We start from the raw sequence: 20435 nt of genomic DNA, 5'->3' as shown, positions 1-20435 counted from the left end.
ATCATTTTATCATCACTTTTGTGCATAGGTATTTTTGCCATGTTTAAGAGATTTAGGAAAGACTCTTGACTGTAGGGAAAGATTAACAATGTGTGTTATGACTGGTGCAAGTAAGTAACTATTTTGGCGTAGTACAGCGGAGGGAATATTGTCCAAGCCCATGGAGCTATCGATTTTTAACGCGTTAATGGTGTTCAGAATTTCAGGTATATCGGCATCTGTTAGGATCACGGAATTTAGTGTTGTATTAGTTGGCTGTAGACTATTACTTATATCAGTGTCGGGAGCAATATTTTCTGCGAGAGCTTTACCTATATTAACAAAATAACTATTCACATCGTTGACTGCTTTTTTTTATAGTTGGTTATTTTCTAGAAGATCTTGTGATACCTTGGGAATTGTTTTAAAATGTGTAATTTCGTTTATGATTCGCCACGTTATTTTCATATTTTTCGCTTTACTAGCTTCCCTCAGACGTTCTATTTCATAATTGGCTTTTGCATTTCTAAGAAGGGTTTTACAGTGATTTCTATAACGTTTATGTCTCAATAAAAATAACATTAACAGGTTGATTTCGTAATTTCATATGCATTCGATCTCTATTTTTCATGCACCTTAATAGTCCTGTCAAGATCCAGAGTTTTTTTAGTGTCTGGTAATTGGTTTAGATATATTATCTAAAAGATAGTTTGTGGCCAAGTTACAATCAGCAGTAATAAATATTTTTGAGAGGTTTTGATTGTTTCCGAAACTTCTTTGTAATTAGTTTTGGTAACAGTGATAGTGAAAAAGGGTTTTGTTTGGTTAGTATCCATGACTAGGAAGGAATATGGTATCGTGGTCGGAGAGAGCATTTTGAACATTATGTTCATATCACCTGTTATTACGATGTTTTTTTTTTATAATTCTTATATGAGATTAATAGTTCTTCTAATGATTTAAGGAATGGTATTACATTATGAAATGATTGCGATCTGTTAATGGACTTTAGGATAATACCATTTTTTTATTTGTTATAATACAGGTAGCATCTGAAAGTTTATGTTCAAAGGAATCACAGTGTAAATAGTTTTTAGTGTATATCATTATGCCATCGTTTTGGTTTTTTTTTAAATTCTAGACTACTAGTATTGTACCCCTTTATTTAAGGGATACATAAAGAATTGTTAAGCCAGCATTCTAATAAAATAATGGTGCCAGGACTTATTGCTATTCTGGAAAGAAGTAATAGGAAACCGTTAAAATTGCACAATATACTCTTTATATTCTGTGTTAGAATCTTTAGTTTATGTGTTGGTGATTTTATTAACGAGTTGAATTCTTCAGATGTGCAGGTTTGTGCCTTAGATGGTACAGTGTTGTCGATGTTATCACTAATTATTGAGATTGTGTGGTACATTATTTGTATGTCGGATATAATTAAGGGTACATTAGTACTCCTACCAAAAAAATGAATGGATATAAGTACTACGTTTAGGGCTGTTTGTTTTGTAAAACATCAGAGTGCCTTAGTATGTGTATTCATAATACGACATATTAATAGAGGTTTAAATTGATAAAACGTATGTTTTGATTTTGTAAACAAAATTCGTGCTTCGTTATTAAGTAACAATAACAGTTATCATGAAGTTGACACTATTGGAGGAATGATGTTGTATTTTTATTGTCATGAGTTTTAATAATGTTAGTTTATAGTTTGAAATTGATATTTATATCATTGTATATAAGATATTGTAACAACTTTTATTGTAACTTTTCATAAATTTAGTGTACATGAGTAATATATAATGTTCTCGAATGGTAGTAGTAATAGGCCGTACTGTGTGTTGATGTTTACACAGTACCAGTATTTACAAATTAAGCAACCGTAATATGGAAAATTAATTTCTAGGTTAGCATACTTGTATGATAATCAAATTGGGGAACTAAGGTGAATTCTATAAGTATGCCTGGCATTGTACACTTCTATGATGCGGTGGTAGTATGTGTGATAAGAGTAAGTTGATTGTTGGCAGTTAATTGTATTATTTTAGGAGTGTTGATTTTTATGTTTTAGTAAAATGTGTCTACATATTACATTTATAAAATGAACAAGCAAGATAACATTATGGACGGTATATGTTATACAAATGTGTTTAAATATTGTACTACGTAGAATATTTTATTTTGTGTCCGTAATGAATCTAAGTTGATCTTCGTTTTTAATGACAATGCCCCTTCTGTTTTTCGTAAAAGTATTTTACCATTTTTAACCCAGCTGTGAGCGTATTTTTCTGCCTTTGCTAATTCTCTGGCGAGAAAATGTACTCTTCTAATTTTTGTTAATCTCTTTTAATCTTTATAACATGTAAACTGGAATGACTTCTCCGACGAAAGGAAGTTGCTTGGAGTTTAGTTCGTCAGTTCTGTTTTTTCTGTGCTTTTGACAGACGCTAGCACATCCATTTCAGTCCAAGTATTGGTAAATTCGACAACGACTGTAGACGTTGTGGAGTCGGCTCATCTTCTCAATTTGAACATCCAAAGTATTAGTTAGGCGCTCAAAAGTTTGTAGGAGATTGGATTTGGATTCTGCTTGTTTACCAGGGACGTTTCTTATTTCAACGGCTGTTTTTAGAGGAAAACGTTCCAAAGTATCTAATCGCTCTTCAAGTAGCCATGTCCGTTTTTCCAGATCGCCTCCTCAGCTAACGTAGATAACTTACCTTCAATGTTTTTTAATTGGTCCGTTAGGAAGTCTAGACTTTTATCAAGCTCTTGGTTAGATTGATCGACTTGCGATTTTAAATCTTTCATAAGAGCTTCTACTCGAGTCTCTAATAATTATTACGTAGGTTGAATACTTTTATGAGGAAAATAGATACTTTTATACCGTTTTATAATATTGTATTATAGTTATATTGTTAAATTAAATTAAGATTTTATTATATTGGCTTCAAAATTATAATAAGTAACTTAAGTTAGTAAGTAATTAATTGGCAGAGTTCCTGATGTTTTAGTGTGCCAGGAGGCTACACATTTCGTAGGATGGCCGAATGTAATAATTTTATAAAAGGTAGTTTTAGTTTTCTTAGATGGCAGCACTGCTCGACCCCGCCACTCTTTTGTGACAACTTCCGGCGAATGGATTGAGAGTGGTGGGGTTGAAACAGCGTTTGATTATTGAGTCAGGAGCTCGGGCAGTCGTTGGATATCCGTCGATGTGATAAGTCGTCTAGTGGAAAGACAGTCGTCTAGTAGAATTGACCGTTAGAAATGTTGAAAATTGAATAAAAGTATTCACTGTGCAATGAATTGGAGTTTTTCTTGACACTACTTATTACGTTTTTCTAATTACGCGCGAATGGAGTCGCGGGCGACAGCTAGTTAATTACACAGTACACATTTGTTGTTTTAGAACACGTTCACAAACATATGTGATACGAGACTTCCTTTTAAGAGGGTATTGTCAGTAGAAGCCCATAGTTATTCTGACTATAAAACTTTCGCAACATTCCGAAATCTTATAAATGAGGCTGGTTTTACAGTCACGCGTTTCGGCAGCGCCGTCGGAGCGCGCGCGCTCGGATATGTATTGGGGTATTAGTAGCGTTTCAAATTCGCGCGCTTGAGCAGCGCCGTTCGTTGAACGCGTCCTATTCGCGCGGCGCGGTCGAAGCGCGCGCCGCTCGTGCGCTTCTACGGCCATTGTGCGTTTTAGTCTCACGCCGTTGAGACGTGCCGTTAGGTACTGTTGTGTACAAAATGAATCACATCGATACGGGTCGAGTAATTGACGAAGTGCGAATTAGAAGATGTTTATGGGACCCGGCCGATGATTTTTATATCTTCGTAAAGAAAACTCTAACTTGCACAGTAATTCGTCGAAACTGCTGGTTGATAGGCGAAAATATTTATAAAATTTATAACTATTTTCTCGTAAATCAGAGAAAGATGTTACGTGTTCGCCTCTCAGTAACCTTGTAGCGTTATAAGGATCAACACCTACTGTTCTTCGACGTTTTTGTTGCCTTTTTTTCCATAAAAAGTAAATAGCCAGTACTCTAACCGCATTGCCGTTCATTTTGTATCTGTTTGTACACGACTGTCTCACAGCAGCGAAACGCGCCGTACTAATGTCGTTTTTTGGTGCACCGCTGTTCAAACGCGCGCTGTCCAACAGCGCGCTGTCCAACGGCGCGTCTAGCGGCGTGACTGTAAAACCAGCCTGACTAATGACTTACAAGTCATACAAAATCTTGCTACTAACTTATTGATCCCGTTTTGGCCGGAGCGTGCAGTTCTAAATATAGGCCGGGTTGCCGCTGGGGGAATTTGGGGGGGTTCAAGGACCGAGCGACTCACCGATAACGTCATACTTTACGACCTCCCTCAAGTTCAGGGACAGATAGATACGATAAAAATACATGAGACCTTTGTTCAATAGACAAAGAAACAGAAGACAAACAGTTATTAAGTTTTATTTTTAAATTATGCTGAATATTGTAAGCTAAAATTCTTTTCTCATTAACAAAATAGCAAGATATGGCTAGGTTTTTTCATTAAAATACCAATAAAACATAACCTAAAACTTCAGGATTACGGCACATCACTTTCCATTCCAATGAAATTAACGCCTACAATAATTGACATAATAATTTCAACAGACAGTCTACTTACGAAGCTACCGTAAATAAATCCTATTGAACATGAATAGCATAAACTCCAGCGCAACACTTCCTTACACAATAACCGTCATTGACAGAACATTCAGCTGCAAATACACTGATGTAGTCGAAGACGTTTATTTCCTACCCACTTCTATCAAAAGTCATTTGAAGCCCACAGTATAATTACGTTTGATCATAGCAACATTTACACGAGATAAATTAGTCTTCTTATGGTAACAGTTAATTGTATAATATTCGATCTTAAGTGGGAGACAAATTTAATTCTTTGACTGTATACTCTATTATAATGAATTCACTTGACGCCAGTGAGTAATATTTTTGCTTGCTTTTCACACTGACTAACTGGCGTGCGTGAGTAACAATTGACGCGAATAGAATAACAGATACGATCATGTATAAAAGACATGGTTAAGAAGAAACAACAATCATTTAAACACGCAAAAATACAATACCGAAAAAATAAATAAGTTATCTATATATATAAAAGAAAGTCGTGTTAGTTACACTATTTATAACTCAAGAACGGCTGAATCGATTTGACTGAAAATTGGTGGGCAGGTAGCTTAGAACCAGGAAACGGACATAGGATAATTTTTACCCCGTTTTCTATTTTTTATTCCGCGCGGACGGAGTCGCGGGTAAAAGCTAGTTAAATAATAAACCACGCTGAAACAGAAGAGATGCAAATAATGATCTCTATTAATGGTTAGGCGATTGCTTGGAAATGGCAACTTTTGATACGTTCCGATTTAAACGCACCTGTTGATGTGACTGCTAATCGTTTTCTTTTTAGCCTGACTGAATTTTTTTTTTTGTGTTACCGCGTAACTCCGCCCCTGGTGATCCGATTTTGATAAAAAATATTTTAATCGAAAGGAAGTGCTTGCAGATGGGTCCCATTTTTTTTTTATGAATTACACACACTAGTAGTGTACCTATATGACTTTATTTAGTAGTCTTACTTGTTACTTAACTTATTCATTTTCTAATATTACAAATGTTTTGATGAATGGATGTTTGTTAGAAGGTAACCAGATAGCTTAACGGATCTTCGTAAAATTTAGCATATATGTAGAACATAATCTAGAAGAACACACTGGCTACAATTTTTTTTTAATTCCGAGCAGATTGTGTCGCGGGTGACAGCTACTATTTTATAAGTTAGTGACCACCATGGTTGAGGAAAACAGATAGTGTTCGGTCAAGGAAAACATAATTAATGAGGTTATTTTCCACGTACACAAATGTGTACTTGGAGGTGACAACATATGCATTTATAGAGCGGAAACATTATCACATAATTGTGTTATGTTGTCTGTAATTATAAATATTGGGTTCACGAACTTTGTGACATAAGGTCCATTTCCACTTAGCTGCAAGCCACACGACTCTGACCGTGCAGGGCCCATGGATGTAGATCATGGTCTGGAATACATGAAACACGTAGACTACTAATTAGGTTTTTTTTAATTTTTTTTATTTTTTATAGGAGAAGGGGGGCAAACGAGCAACGGACCGAAAGTTAATTATTAATTCCGCGCGGACGGATCTCGGGCGACAACTAGTAAAATAATAACCTCTTTAAAGTAGTGTAACATATTTTAGTACAATATATTTTTATTATTAAATCACTTTCACGGTTTACCATTGATATGACTCTAATTGTAAATAACAAAAGGTTGCTTGACAAAGTTTAACGGCATATCAACTAACTGATTGTTAAGTCACGAACAATACAACTTTATTATACGCATAGAATTTCAAACAAAGTGACCACTTATTTATAATTAACTTTATCATAATTTCATAATAAAATGTTTAGGTTTTGTATTAAATGTAGGTTTATGTTACAGTAAGTTTCTACTGATGAAACACGTGTACAAAAATTACGACATAAACTACATGAATCTACGAATTCCTGGAGCCAATATAATCGATTTTTAGCCTAAGCCTGCGCAGTTTAATTTCTTATCAGTTTATGGATTCATGCGTACAATATATGTTCAGTCAAACAAACGCTTTATTATCTACAGCAGTGCGTGGGTGGGATGCGATAGAGGTTGCGTCAAATATCCTTATTGGAAAAGTTTTTAGTACATTGTAACATTTTTATACAATAAGGGATCAAACGAACAGCGGTTCGCCTAATTTGTTCACTGACACCCAGAACATCCACATTAAAAGAGCAAGCTGATCCAAGGTTTACTTAGGATATATTTCCACTAGCTGCTAGCGAACGATTGTCTTTTATATGAAGTGTGTACTATTCCACTAGCGTGGTTACAACGGTTACATAAAAAGTTAGCATCTAAAAGTAGACACTTAAAATTGATGCGCTCTGTAATTTGTAATCTGTAAGCATAATTTAAAACAAAAAGGAGCAAAACAACTTTTTCATTATAGCTCGAATTTGACGTTTTAAATAACAATTTCGTCTAATTTAACTGTAAGTGGCTCTTAATTTTATACGAAATCTTGATCGATATTAGTAGCGCTATTAAAATTAACAACAGCTTGAATGTATTACATATATAAATGGATAACGCAACTCATCCGACGCAATGATCCTTCTTGAATCTTCTATACCTTCAAAAACATTATTCACTCAAAGTTGCATTAAGTATACAAAATACAAATACAGTTTTGTACGTTATGGTTATGTTTTGTGGACATTAGACACATGTTGTTAATACAAATGGCACACGTGTTATCATTTCTGTACATCGAGTCATAACGATGTAACTAACAGTTAATTACATCAGTATTACCGGCATAGGTATACTTAGGCATGTCTTAGATGTCAAGGCTTTCAATATTTCTGGTATATTTTGTTTTAAGGATTGATCATCATCATCAACCTGCCCTTATCCCTATGGAGGGTCGGCACAGTATGTACTACTTCTCTATACATCTCTTTCAGCCGTCATATTTGAATTTACCCCATTCTTACGCATATCCTCTTTCACACAATCCATCCATACTTTCTTTGGTCTTCCTCTACCTTTATAGCCATCCACATTCAATCTCATTACTTTTAAGGAATACTAGTAAATTAAATTTAGCTTGATAAAAGGATGTAAGCATAATTCGTGTACAACTCATTTTTTTATACCTAAGACGTACGTTATCCAATAATAGTTACATTAAAGCATTCATGTACATAATTGCTACGTAATGAATATTGCGTATTACTTTTGCACATAAGCACCTCACACGTACTGATTGAAAGAAAGTGCGAACGCGTGCAATAATGCATTTAGCATGTTAATTTATATTGAAACGTCGGTGATGATGTAAGTCGCAAATTTTGAAACGGGAAGTGCTATCCTTAAATGTACGTAATAGGTACTTCGGCCATATTGATACAATCAAATTTTCAATCACAAAAACTGAATGAGTATGGGACATATTAGAGGTAAAGCTTAAACAACGATAAGGTAAAAGAAATCAAGAGAGAAGAGATAGTTTAGATTAGATGGATGGATGTTTTTTTAAAGGTATCTCCAGAACGGTTAAGAGATTTTGCTCAAATTTTGTATAGATGTAGAAAATAGTCTGGAAGTATTCATAAGCCAATAATTAGGTTATTTTTTTAATTCCCAGTGAACGGAGTTGTCGTCGACAGCTAGTCTACAATAATACAAGATTCGTCTTCTAGGACTGGATACTTTAAATCTTAATTTCAAATAATTAACTTCGAATAATAAAAAGAAGGAAATAGACGAAGTCTTGAATAATTCACAAATCATTTTGTTAGTCGAATTCCTATGTATTTCTTTTTTCCTTAAAAGAAGGGATGGTAGGTAATTTGCCTTCTTGATTCAGAATCGTTTGTCCCCTGAATCGTATTGATCTTTCATTAAACTGAATTAGAGAGGGGTGGCTTAATGATTTCTATGTGTGTTTATGCCACATTTGGTTTTTTTATGACTTAACTACGACCCTATTCAATAATCTATCTATTGTCTACATTCTGATCTGATGTTAAGAGAACATTAACTGTTGAATAAAGATAGGCGACGCATCTCCAATTACAGATGATGGTCGTGTCGCTGTTTAGGCGTATTCTCGCTCGCTAGCTCGTTTACCAACTTATGATATAAAAACACCTGAATTTAAGAATTTCTGTTTGTACTAGATATTAAAAACAACCATACACTTTGCTAAACAGCAGTTCAAGTCGATGAGTAGAGACGGCGCAGTAAAAATGGGGCAATAACAAGGAAGTCCCTAGATCGTTGTGGTCAACGATTGCCCGCATTGTTTTGAGTTTATTTGTATCCTTCCTTTGAACTTTAAATAATAACGTTACGCTTATCTCAAAGCAATTAAAATTTATACGCGTTTCAACAAAATCGATGCAACTAAATGTGCAAGTCTAATAACATTTTAAAGTTTGAGACTAACCGTTTAGTGTTTTTACTCGAAATTCTAGTTCATGTCGCAATACAAAATTGTTCATACGGTACTAATACATTCTTTACCTTTTTAAAACTTACGAAATGTATTACATTAAACTGTGCGTAGAATTCTGTAGTATGTTGCGTAATTTCTATAATAATACTAGTATTACGTATTTTATAGTTAAAAAATAATAAAAGTATGTCACGATTTTTCGTATCTACGTTTTAATTTTTATAATTATCTATTAGATTGTTGACAAAAATTGTTAATTGTAAAATTATTCCTTTTAGGTATACTGAGAAAGCTACATTATTCGATATCATGAACTGTGTGATAACAAATGAAGAGTTAACTTCATTGTTTAAGTGCAATATTAAAATTAGTTTTTTATTATTTAAAGGTCTCGAGCTTTTTACCTAATTGGGGTTGACAGATTCATAGCTTATACTGTGTGAGGTTTTATATAGACTTATAAGTCCAACTTGCAGTAAGGGAGGGGCTTATCAGTACGTCGTTGGGTGTAAACATTTATAATGCGATGCCTTGTTTTATGCTATTTTTTTTGTTTTCGAATTTATCCTTGAATTAATTTTTAATAACCGTCAATAAGAAGAATTGAAGAAACTTTTAAAATGTCAATGTTATCCAAGAAACTTTTTTTGGTAGGAATAATAGTAATTTATACAAACGAAACTCATTTGAGTATCTATCATCGATTTTTTTCACAAATATAAAATATATAAATCAAATATTTGACATTTAATTGCATATCAAGAATGCAATAAAAATGTCACACATTTTTTGCGTACGCACCTTTTAAAATCGGCGTGCAAAACGCCGGTATTCCAATAATTAAAAACACAAAAGTTCAACACACCACTAAAAAAACACTGAACATCTTTAATCACTTAAAAACGGCGTATTTATGAATTGATAACAGCTGTAATATCGTGTGCTGTCAGCGGTGTCCTTGGACGCGAACGTACGCCATGTTGTTTTGAGGACGGGCGCGTGGCGACTGCGCGCGGCCGCCCCTTGCGCGGCGCATGCGCGGTGCGTCATCCCCGTGCCGTATGTTCCTGTCACACCCGCAAATATCGCCCTTCCTTCCTTCTTCCTGAAACCTTAGGTTTAAATCTGATAAAGAGGACCACTTTACGACTATGAGTGCGGCAGAAAGTCCCTAAAAGTGTCCTCTTTATTTTTCCCTTTCAAGTTTTATTTTTCGCATGTTACTTAAATTAAAGGGTCTTGTTTTTTTTTTAACCTGACGATAGGGACGAAAAAAAAACAAACCAATCCTTTAAATTTTATACAAATTTTATTTTCCATTAGGTTTTGATATCATCATTATCCCAATCTGAGGTATTAGCGCAAGTCTTCCAAATCGATATATCATTCATAAGGTATCGCCATGACTTTTTTGAAATTATCCTCCATAACTTTCTATTTGGGATGTGCTTGCTTCGTTAAAATGATACATTTCGTTTCGGGACTACCGCCTACACAACACCTACGCCTTTCAAAGCCTTTAGTTTAGTACTCTACTATATTAAGCAAAATTCAACTTTATGTCAGGAGGTTAAATGTTATTTTCATTGCAAGGTAGAACTAGTTCAGTAAAATCCGATTCTGGTTTAGTGATCCCAGACCGTGGTGGTCGTATGTTTTGTTGTTTGTCATAATTGTGTTGATACAAAGCGCGACCGAAACGAGAATGGGTTTACGTAGGACGACACATGCATAAACAATGTATGCGCTTTACGACCCCTACATGATGTGTTCGCTTTTGGTTTTTAATCTTCTCGTGCTTAATTCGATAATTAGTCGATAGTTAGATAAGGCAGAATATATGGTATCTAATAGGTCATAAAACAAGCGTTTTTACATCGCACCAATAAAATTCTAATTCTAATTCAATAAGATCGTCAAGTTGCAGGCGAAACGGAAGGGCAATTCTTCTAAAAGTGTATTTTTATTGCGGTTATGAAGGGACCTGCTTTGCAATTTGCTATTTGCAGGGTATGTCCCTTAATATCCCTGCAATATTAATAAAAAATTTCATAATAATAATAATCATACGTTCATACACTTTTTATACATTCATACATGCACAAGTTCCTTACAAAAATAATAGCGACATCTTTTGCTAAAATATAAAAAGTTCAAAACGTCCTAGTAAACTTGAATTTCTGTGAGATGTCGCTGTATGGCCTTCCTCACAACCACATTTTTTTCTAGGTTGATAAACTGGTAAATTTATCAAAACAGATGTCTATCAGGATCTTAGCAAAAAAATTTGAAATTTAAAAAAAATATTTAATAATATAATCCAGTTACGAAACGTTTCGTTTTACGGGTCTTTTGATGTTAACACAAATGCCCGTCATAAATCAACGCAATTTTCAATGCAAGGCAGTATGACTTAGTTCCCTTGCCTGCTCTCTCGAGCGAATAACAAAAACATCAGCAAATGTCAATGTCAAATTTAAAAGAAAAAATTACGCGAAGTTAACAGCTGGAGTGTAATTAAATTTACTTATTATCATTTTACTTTTACAAAGTGAGATCATTAATTTATTTAATTCCAAGAAGTAACTTTTTTAGATTAAAATCAACTGATTAGTATCATATAGTTTTACCTAGACAATATTTAATTATGCCGGAAGATAAGAAATCTAAGTGAGTACACTATTGAAGCAAACTTTTAACATTTATATACTTTCATTAAATCATGAACTTTATATATTAGCCGTAAAAATGACCCAAAAGAGCAGAGACGGTCACGACGTCGTAACGATCAGCAAGTCGAAAAAAAAGAAAACAAACAGCCAGCAACAAAAGGTCAGCCAGTACCAGTGCAAAAGGAATCCGAACCTGCTAAAGGTAATGCTTCAACCCCAATCTTTTTAATTTCAAGAAAATAGTTAAACAGATAACAATTTATATTTCATACCAAAATATTTGCTTGAACAATCTAACATTTTAAGTATTAATTATCAATAGAACATTATCCAAAAAGGTTTTTTCTATGGTGGAACAGATAAAAACTTTAAGAGCATCTTCAGAGGAATTCTATACTAAAACCTTTCAATTTCAGCTCCAGGTCCAGATAAGCCTGCATATGAACCTCCTGGACCTGAGTTTTATAAAAACCTTAAGAGGGAGACGGATGAAATTCTTAAAATAACGGAGGAAGCTAACTCAAAGTATAAGAAAAAGGAGATACAAAGTAATTGGGCAAAATATGAAATGCCAATTGAGAGTTACAATGAAATTGAGGAACAGGAGAATATGGGTGCTGATTATGAGGTATTTATACATTTTATTTATATGAATGGTTAAGATATAATGTAATCTGATGAAACTATCAATAATTTTTAAAGCAACAATTGAATAATCACACATTAATTTTAAATCACCATCTCAAAGGCCGGCAACCCATTTGCGATTCCTCTGGTATTGCAGATGTCCATGAGCACGATGAACACCTTGGTGTTCCCACTGCTCATTTGCCCCCTTCTCTTATAAAAAAAAAAACTTAATTTAAATGGCCAACACTAACACTTTTAAAATCTCAAAAATGATTAATGAAATAGCTAACTGTTTTATATTATTTCTAAAGATACCTAATGAAAATTTAAACATTGATTTCAACTATAATTTTTACATATTAAGTAAATATGGATCAGGTGGTGGAATTGAATAGGTTAAAATAGAATTTTATTATATTGGAAATTGGATTGTATTTTTTTTTTAAATTTGATATAATGCATATTACTAGTTTAATGGTGGCCTAACCCAAACATAACCAGTGGATAATAGATAATTAAAAATATATTTCCAACATTCCAGGCTCTAATCCAAGCACCATTATCAGTTATCATTATATTAATTAAGTAATATATAAGAGAAGGTGCTGCCTCCCGAAACACAGTTTTAACTAGTTCAGGAGACAGAGCCCCACTAATTTTGTGAAAAATTGTTTTTAGTTAAATAAAGAATATTTTATTTATTATTTATTTAACTTTCCAGGCTCTAATCCAAGCGCCATTATCAGTTGGAGGACATTTTCAATTCAAACATGAAAAGTCATGGGATATTACTACAGGTCCTTCTTTATATGATAAATATTTCGAAATTGATATGGACAATTTAGCTATAGCTCTATCCACGATACCATTTTATGAAAGAAATAGTATTGATCAATCATTATTCAGTGAAACAGACATTTTGAATATGAATAACAGAGCTACGAAATTTAAACAAAAATATTACAATGATAAAAGTTATACTACACCAGAAATGGAAGCACAAGAAAGAATTTTACAGAAATTAAGAGAATCGGATGAAAAAGAAAGTAGTATGTCTGAAGAAAAAGTAGAAGTGACACCAAAAGATGTTGATTTTACAAATCTTGAGAACAAAAATGAAACAGACAACCAAAAAATGACAACTAATGAAATAACTTCTAGTCCTAGTCCTGTTAAGTTTAATGAAATTACTAAAATCGAAACTCAACCTGAAAATCTTGATACTAAGGAGATGGAATATGATAAACCATTTGCGAAAGTAGAAGAAAAAGTTAATATAAAACAAAAATCTGTGGACAATAAACATGCAGATGATATTGATGAAATAATAGCTGTTATTGATAACAAAAATGTAGAAAGCCAAGTAAGATCTAACCCAAAAGCATCAGTAAATACCGCAGCTGTGAAAGTGGTTGAAAGTAAGTAACAATTTCATAAGATTTAACAAATTTAATTATAGCTTATTGTTAGTAGTGAAGACATGTCCTTGAAAAATATTAACCCTTTACCTACTTAGGTCTTTAATTCAGCAATAGAATTATTGTTAGACTACTAGTTTTAATTTTAACTAAGTTTAACTCTTATTAATAAAAACAGTACATCTATGTATCTTTGTTTGAATTAACTTGTAATTTCAGATATCAGTCCAGTAAAGGAGCAGGCACCAGCAAAGAATCCTGTGATCGAATCACCCGAAGATCTAGAAAAATGGCTTGATGATTTCTTAGATGGCTAAATTATACTTCACCAACAATGTCTTGTACTTTTTTTAATAATGTATTTATTATAATTTTTTTGGTAAGTCTATATTTTTCATTGAAGTATGTCGGACATCAATATTCTTTTTTATATTACAAGGTGGCAAACGAGCAAGCGGCCACATATATTCGCCGAAATGGCGAAGCGACCGCTGCCCATAGACATTCGCAATTGCAGATGCATTGTCTACCCTCAATCGACGAAGGAGGAGACGCACAAAAAGCGAATATTTAACCTTCCTATGCATCTCCTCCTCCATCAAATCCACCTCCCCTTCGTTATAAGAAAAAGGTGGGAAAGGAAAGAGGACTAAAATTAGGCCTCGGGCACCACACTCGTCAGACTATGCGGAATTTCTTCCACTTCACGTCTTTCTTCTGTGAGGTCGTGGTATTTCACTGAGTGACTAATTCGTGCAACTGATGTTGTTGTTGCTGGCGTCTACCATTGTTAAATTATTTATTGTGTTATTTGTAAGGGTTTTGTATTTAACACGTCCTACGCCAATAAGATTTTTTCGATATGACAGTTCAGGAGATTAGATAGAACTCTTCTCAATTGTAAAGCTTGAACTTTTCTATTGTTTAAATATAGATAAAAGTATATATTTTTAAGAATTTAGTAAAATGTTATAATTCTGGTTATCGAAATTGAATTTTATTATGGACACTAAGCATACAAAACCTGATCTGCGCTATATCATGAACAAGTATTTAACATGTTAAAAAATAAAACAATAAAAATATTCAAAGTGTTTATTTTTCGTAAAATGTTCAAGAGTCAAAGCAATCGTTGATTTTTAGAATTAACTTTCCAATTTACATACATTAAAACTTTTTTCTTTTGCTACCTCTCAATTTTCAACTTACCTCCAGTACGTTAAGAAAAAACTATTTTCTTCCCCATTTCTTATATGCAACCGTTTTACTACACATACGAATACGATGCCTCTACTTAAAAGATGAAAAAAATACAAAGATTTCCAAAATCGAAATTATTTTCTACTCTCAAACTTTATGGATTGAACATTCGATCTAATATCTTCATCTGACGTATGTGACATAGATGATGACCAGTCCTTGTTGTCTTTTCCAACACTTTTAGTCTTTTCTTAGTTCAAGGTTTCATAAATTAAATCTCCAAAAAAAACTTTGGGGACGACTTAGTTTTTGAAGGAGGATCACTCATACATATATGTTCCTTGACTTTATGCTAAATTAATTTAAAAACCGATAACATAAAATCTTCTTACTTACCAAAAAACAATTACATCGTCTCCCGGTCCTCATCCCACGAAGACGTCGATTCAGTACAACAGGATGTCGTCCTCCAAATCGATCTGACATTGAAAAATAAGTTTAAATCTGAATGACCATGATATGATGATACCATTACATAATGTAGTTTTTTTATGTTATGTAACATGGTTATGTTTTTTTTTCAAACGATCATTGTCGCAATTACGGATGTGTTGCCTACCTTTAATCGACGGAGAATACACTCCCTCTTCCCATCCATTCCTTATGAGAAAACAGAAGGAAAAAGGGACTTAAATTAGGCCTCAGGAAAAGTTAGGTAGCAAAAGGAACTAAACCGTACTCAAGTACGGTGTAGTTGCTATTGTACCCAGTTTTGATTCTATACATAGAAAATTACAACACCCCAAATTCAAGAAATCATACAAATTATAACTTTTGATAGACTTAAAGGGCACAATGGTACATCTTTACAATAGTAATTCTACATCTTTATTCACGTAAATTTATAAAAATGACTTACCACATTTGCATTAAATCTGATGTAACAATATTTAGGTTCTTGATCTTCGGTTTTCTATATTCGCAGCTCCCTCGACGAAACTGCGATTTTCAATTTACTCTCTCCCGTTGACAAAACTTCATTACCTCGATTTATTCTTCCGAGCTGGACTCGAACAGACCACCGTAGTTACGGCCCCTAAAGCAATAACTTTGCAATCGCAGACACGTCTTTGCGCAGTTCGACTCTTGCTGTCAAGTTCTAAGTAACATTGGTCCTTGCACGTGAAAATTAGTGTTCTTCTCAGGTAGCAAAAAGCACTTAATAAAAAAGTTATTGGTGCGGTTCAATTTTTGTGTGTCAAGTTAACGAAAATTTTAATTAAATCTTGCGTTCAGTGAAATTTGTTTCAATCAAATCTAACACAAGCGCCTTTATTGCCGTCGCAAATGAATGCAAAGCGATTGCTTACCTCACATTGAAAGAACAATATGAATGATCTGAACCACACAACTTGTTTCTATTGCCGAAACATTCTAACATAAACATGACCTAACATCTCTCGCCACTTCCACATTCATACTTTTGCACCGGCATGCTCTCCAGTTACTTGACCTTTCTAACATTGACATTAAAATTCATCGAATAAAAGTAACTTCAACGACCATAGTGAACATGTTAAGAGTAAGTGATAATAAGGACTTAGGAAGGACATAAAAAAGAAAATGTATGCAAAAGGAATGTGTAAACAAATGCAAACTATGGTCTATAATCTGTGTCTACCCGCACGTTATAGACGCTATAGTTCTGTCACTTGTTAAATAAGAAGTTCATTAATTTTTTAAATCTATATTTGCCTTGGTATCAACAGTACAACACAAATTACACGTAAAGGTATTTCTAATTCACCTATAAAAAAAAATTTCAATATTTTTACATCCTAGGAAAGATTCAAGGGGATCGTAAACTTGAAACATACAAATTATTATTTTAATAATTTACATTCGAAGTATACTTATGCCATAACATCGCGACAAATGAGAATATTTTTATACGTAAAAAGTATTGTAAAACATCTTTGTCTCGCAATCAGTAATAATTTGAGTTTGTATCTTTTCAAAGCATTTTAGTACTTCAATGACTACTAATAAATGCTTCAAAAAGGTTTATTACTTTATATGAAATCCTTGAAATAAAAACGTCTTCCTGTGATAGAAGCATAGCACGTCCATCTTGATGTTACACCCTGTTGTGGCGCTTCAGATGACGTCATCAGCAACTTGTACTGGCTCTTCTTGCATTCATTATTCACGTAAAAATTAAAACCGATACTTGTACATCATATTCTTCTTTTATAACACATTTTCATACACTCAAATACTGCAGCACAGTTGTGTAAATTAAAAAAAAAATGTGGAAAAATCTGTAGATTGTAAAAACAAATTAATTTTATAAAGAGAAAGTTCGATAATTTCCATTATGAAAAAACGTAAGTACCAGATCCATACTTGGACGTTGTTAAGGCTTACATCATCACATTATGTAGAACATTTTGACCATGAGTTTCCATTGCAGAAACACCTGCACAAAAACATAGTTATCTCAGCTTTTTCAAAGAGCATAACAAGGATGACGGATGATGTTTTAGTGCATGTATTTAGGCAGTGTAAATTCATGTTTACAATACTATTGTAGAATTAAACTTCATTGATTAGAAAATTTGTTGTAAAAGCTGTCATCTTTACTGCCACCTCCGCCATAGTCGTAGCTGTTACCCGGTACTCGCCTGTTGAACTGAGAGCGTTGCGGCTGGGATTGCTTCAAAGTCTTCGCACGGGCCGCGAGTTGAGACACCAGCTGAGCGGGAGTAAGATGCGCTATTGAAATATGTTCATGGTTCCCGGCACCGCCACTTGGATTAAACACTGATTTGGAACTAAGCAAATCTTCGTCCACAACTTGAGTATGTACTGTAGCTGTAAAACTTTCACGATCAATGCTAGTATCGGCATCGTTGGTCTTCGTATTTTCACGTATATAACACACTTCGCAGAACGGGGTCGTCGTTTGAACTGCCGCATCAGCCATATTCTTGTTGTTATTCTTTTTTGAGCGTAAAACAATGTCACTTAACCCTATTGTTGAAATGATGTTATCAATAATTTGTCTATTTTTCCGCACTGTCTCCGATTCACAATCAGTTTTTGTGAAGTAAAAATCCACAGGTGCTTGCCTCTTCAATGGAGAGCAATATTTGGGAGTTAAGCTCTTATGTTCTTGTTCAAGAAGGGCATTGTTTAGAAATAAACGATTTGGCAACTCTAACTTACTAAGCTTAGTCAAAGCTTGGAGGCAGCGGTCTAACACTGTGAACGCAAAACATAGAAATGAGAATATAGCATTTAAATTGAACCAAAATTAATTTTTATGGGAAATTTAACTTTTCAACCTTGATACCTTCTTACTAGCTAGAGCACTGAAAAATCTTTATATACATATACAAACATAACATAGTGCAGTTATTATATTGACTAGAAAAATTAAAACTTTAAATAAATTTGATTAAAAAATTTGACACCTAAAAACCACTTTTTATTCTTTGATATGTGTTATTAATAGATTAAACATGAAAACTATTACCCACCCTTTACTCTGACTTGTGTAGCTGTAGCCTTCTCCATAAATGTACCTGAAATAAACACAATCAAATTCTATTAAATGAGGAGCTGATATTTAAAATAGTATAAAACTACATTAGTAAGCATAGAAGTTTTAATAAATATTGTGAATGTGAATTAACCCTTACCTTTATTTGGAGCCAACTTTAGATAGTCTTCTTTAGAAAGCTTGCCTTCGACAACCAACTGAAATTTTATTTTTTATTAATAAAGTTAACTAGACTAAAGTATATTTTGTTTAATTAACTAACTATAATTACTTTAGCCAATGCATCATAAGGTTTTTCACTTGAAGTTCGCACACTACCAGAAGGCACTTGTAGTGTAGCCAGGCTGCTTGCAACGGGAGGAGGAACCATTGATGGTGTTGCAGTCATGATCAGTGCTGGAGTAGGCTGTGACATTCCAATGTTCATAGAATCTGTTGGTGTTCCATAATCAAAACCTGCATTAGGAAAAGAACTTTGCATATAAGAATACCCCGGTGTTCCTGCAGGATATTCACTTAAATGATGATGCCCATAGAACTCTCCGTGGCTAGTTTCCCCGTCAGTATTTAAAACTGGCACTGGTATTTGTGACATCTCAACTGGATACAAAAATGAATCTTTCTGTTCCATGGACAATCTTTTATCGCTGTATTTATAATTTGAAGATCTTGGTGATCGACTTCTGCTGCGCCTACGAGGGCTCTGCCTTCGCGGACTGTATCGATGTGGGCTACGTCCTTTTGAGCTACGTCCTCGTGAGCTGCGTCCTCGGGGGCTGCGTAATCGTGGGCTGCGTCGCCGGGGACTTCTTCCCCGGGCTCCAAATGAAGGAGGACTAAGTCTAAAATTATTGCGAGGTCCTGGGCTATGTCCACCTCTAACATTTTGCCTTGGATAGTTGTAATTATAGTGTTTTTTCCAATTTGGGCTTTGCTGACGAAATTTGTGATAGGGTTTAAAATATGGATGTCCACGATGATTTTCATAATGTCTACTATTGTAATAAATTCGTTTATCCTTAAAATGATATTCTCTTTTGGGAGACTTCAAAAACTTGGGATCTCTGGGGCTTGTATGTCGAGAATGTTTTTCACGACTTCGCGATCGCGGTTTTCGTTTTGAAGGTGCAGAAGGTTCATTAAGAAAGTCATCAAGTTCAGTTCCAGGGGGTTTAAGGTCCTCAATTGAGTCCAGATGTTTGCTTAAATATTCTTTGACTTTCACTGCTTTATCTTTCCTTATAGCTTCGTTAGTTTTACGGAGGTCTCGACGACTTCCAGGCTTTATATAGTTGTCTAGTTGGCTAGAATGATGATAATGGCCACTATTACTAGAATACCTTTGGTTAGACGTCTCGCGCGGTTCGCCTATCTTGTTTTGATCCCGAATAACATCGTCGTCATTGGCGTGTCTGTCTTCTCTGCTGTCGCCGATCAGTTCTCGGAGGTCGCTTACGCCATCAATAGCGGCGGCGTTAATTCGTGATCTCGAACTTCGTGATTGCGGATTTTCTTTTACATCCCAACTGTCTATAACACTGAGACCTTCCATAAATTCTTCTTTATTAAAATCATCAAAAAAGTCGCTTGGAATATCCTCATCCGATATATCATCTTCTTTAGGAGTATTCATTATGAAACTTAAAACACTAGAAAATCAATCACTTTAACCATAGACTTATACCATTAAAAATTTAACGTATTATACCATTAAGCACTAAATAAAAACAACATTGAAGGCAAATATCTATATTTAAATGTAAAAAAAAATAAATGATAGTATTTTAAAGAATATTAAACAACGATACCGCGCGGAGGACCTGACATTTCCCAAAATACTGTCAAAATTGCTTCGCTTGTCTAC

At 34.1% G+C, this 20435-nt stretch overlaps 3 protein-coding genes across 3 annotated transcripts in view; 1 reads left to right on the top strand and 2 right to left on the bottom strand.

The window, feature by feature from the left end:
* Positions 1 to 10080, bottom strand: part of LOC106711963 (disheveled-associated activator of morphogenesis 1) — a 95408-nt gene extending 85328 nt beyond the window's left edge. The window contains exon 1 of the mRNA XM_045681041.1: positions 9888 to 10080. The gene's annotated coding sequence lies outside the window, so the exon portion shown is untranslated. The remainder of the gene's footprint in view (positions 1 to 9887) is intronic.
* A 1552-nt stretch (positions 10081 to 11632) lies between these two features.
* LOC106711973 lies at positions 11633 to 14157 on the top strand. The gene is made up of 5 exons (XM_014504408.2): positions 11633 to 11756; positions 11827 to 11960; positions 12175 to 12386; positions 13110 to 13806; positions 14026 to 14157. Exons 1-5 carry the CDS (start codon positions 11734 to 11736, stop codon positions 14121 to 14123), a joined length of 1164 nt encoding a protein of 387 aa, XP_014359894.2. The 5' UTR covers positions 11633 to 11733; the 3' UTR covers positions 14124 to 14157.
* A 2845-nt stretch (positions 14158 to 17002) lies between these two features.
* LOC106711994 lies at positions 17003 to 20282 on the bottom strand. The gene is made up of 4 exons (XM_014504430.2): positions 18843 to 20282; positions 18711 to 18768; positions 18549 to 18593; positions 17003 to 18270 (listed from the first exon to the last, which is right to left on the bottom strand). Exons 1-4 carry the CDS (start codon positions 20202 to 20204, stop codon positions 17609 to 17611), a joined length of 2127 nt encoding a protein of 708 aa, XP_014359916.2. The 5' UTR covers positions 20205 to 20282; the 3' UTR covers positions 17003 to 17608.
* Between the last annotated feature and the right edge of the window lie 153 nt (positions 20283 to 20435).

The sequence above is a fragment of the Papilio machaon genome, chromosome 14 (assembly GCF_912999745.1).
Source record: "Papilio machaon chromosome 14, ilPapMach1.1, whole genome shotgun sequence".
NCBI lineage: Eukaryota > Metazoa > Arthropoda > Insecta > Lepidoptera > Papilionidae > Papilio > Papilio machaon.
The sequence above is the reverse complement of the archived record's forward strand: the minus strand, read 5'-3'. Positions and strand labels throughout refer to the sequence as shown.

Excerpts from the sequence above, each read along its gene's own strand:
- LOC106711973 (XM_014504408.2), top strand. The coding sequence starts at position 11,734 with ATGCCGGAAGATAAGAAATCTAA. Across the intron at positions 11,757-11,826 it reads CCGGAAGATAAGAAATCTAA|CCGTAAAAATGACCCAAAAG; the intron begins GTGAGTACACTA and ends TTTATATATTAG. Across the intron at positions 13,807-14,025 it reads AGCTGTGAAAGTGGTTGAAA|ATATCAGTCCAGTAAAGGAG; the intron begins GTAAGTAACAAT and ends TTGTAATTTCAG.
- LOC106711994 (XM_014504430.2), bottom strand. The coding sequence starts at position 20,204 with ATGAATACTCCTAAAGAAGATGATATATCGGATGAGGATATTCCAAGC. Across the intron at positions 18,594-18,710 it reads AAAGTTGGCTCCAAATAAAG|GTACATTTATGGAGAAGGCT; the intron begins GTAAGGGTTAAT and ends TGTTTATTTCAG. Across the intron at positions 18,271-18,548 it reads TACACAAGTCAGAGTAAAGG|TGTTAGACCGCTGCCTCCAA; the intron begins GTGGGTAATAGT and ends TTGCGTTCACAG.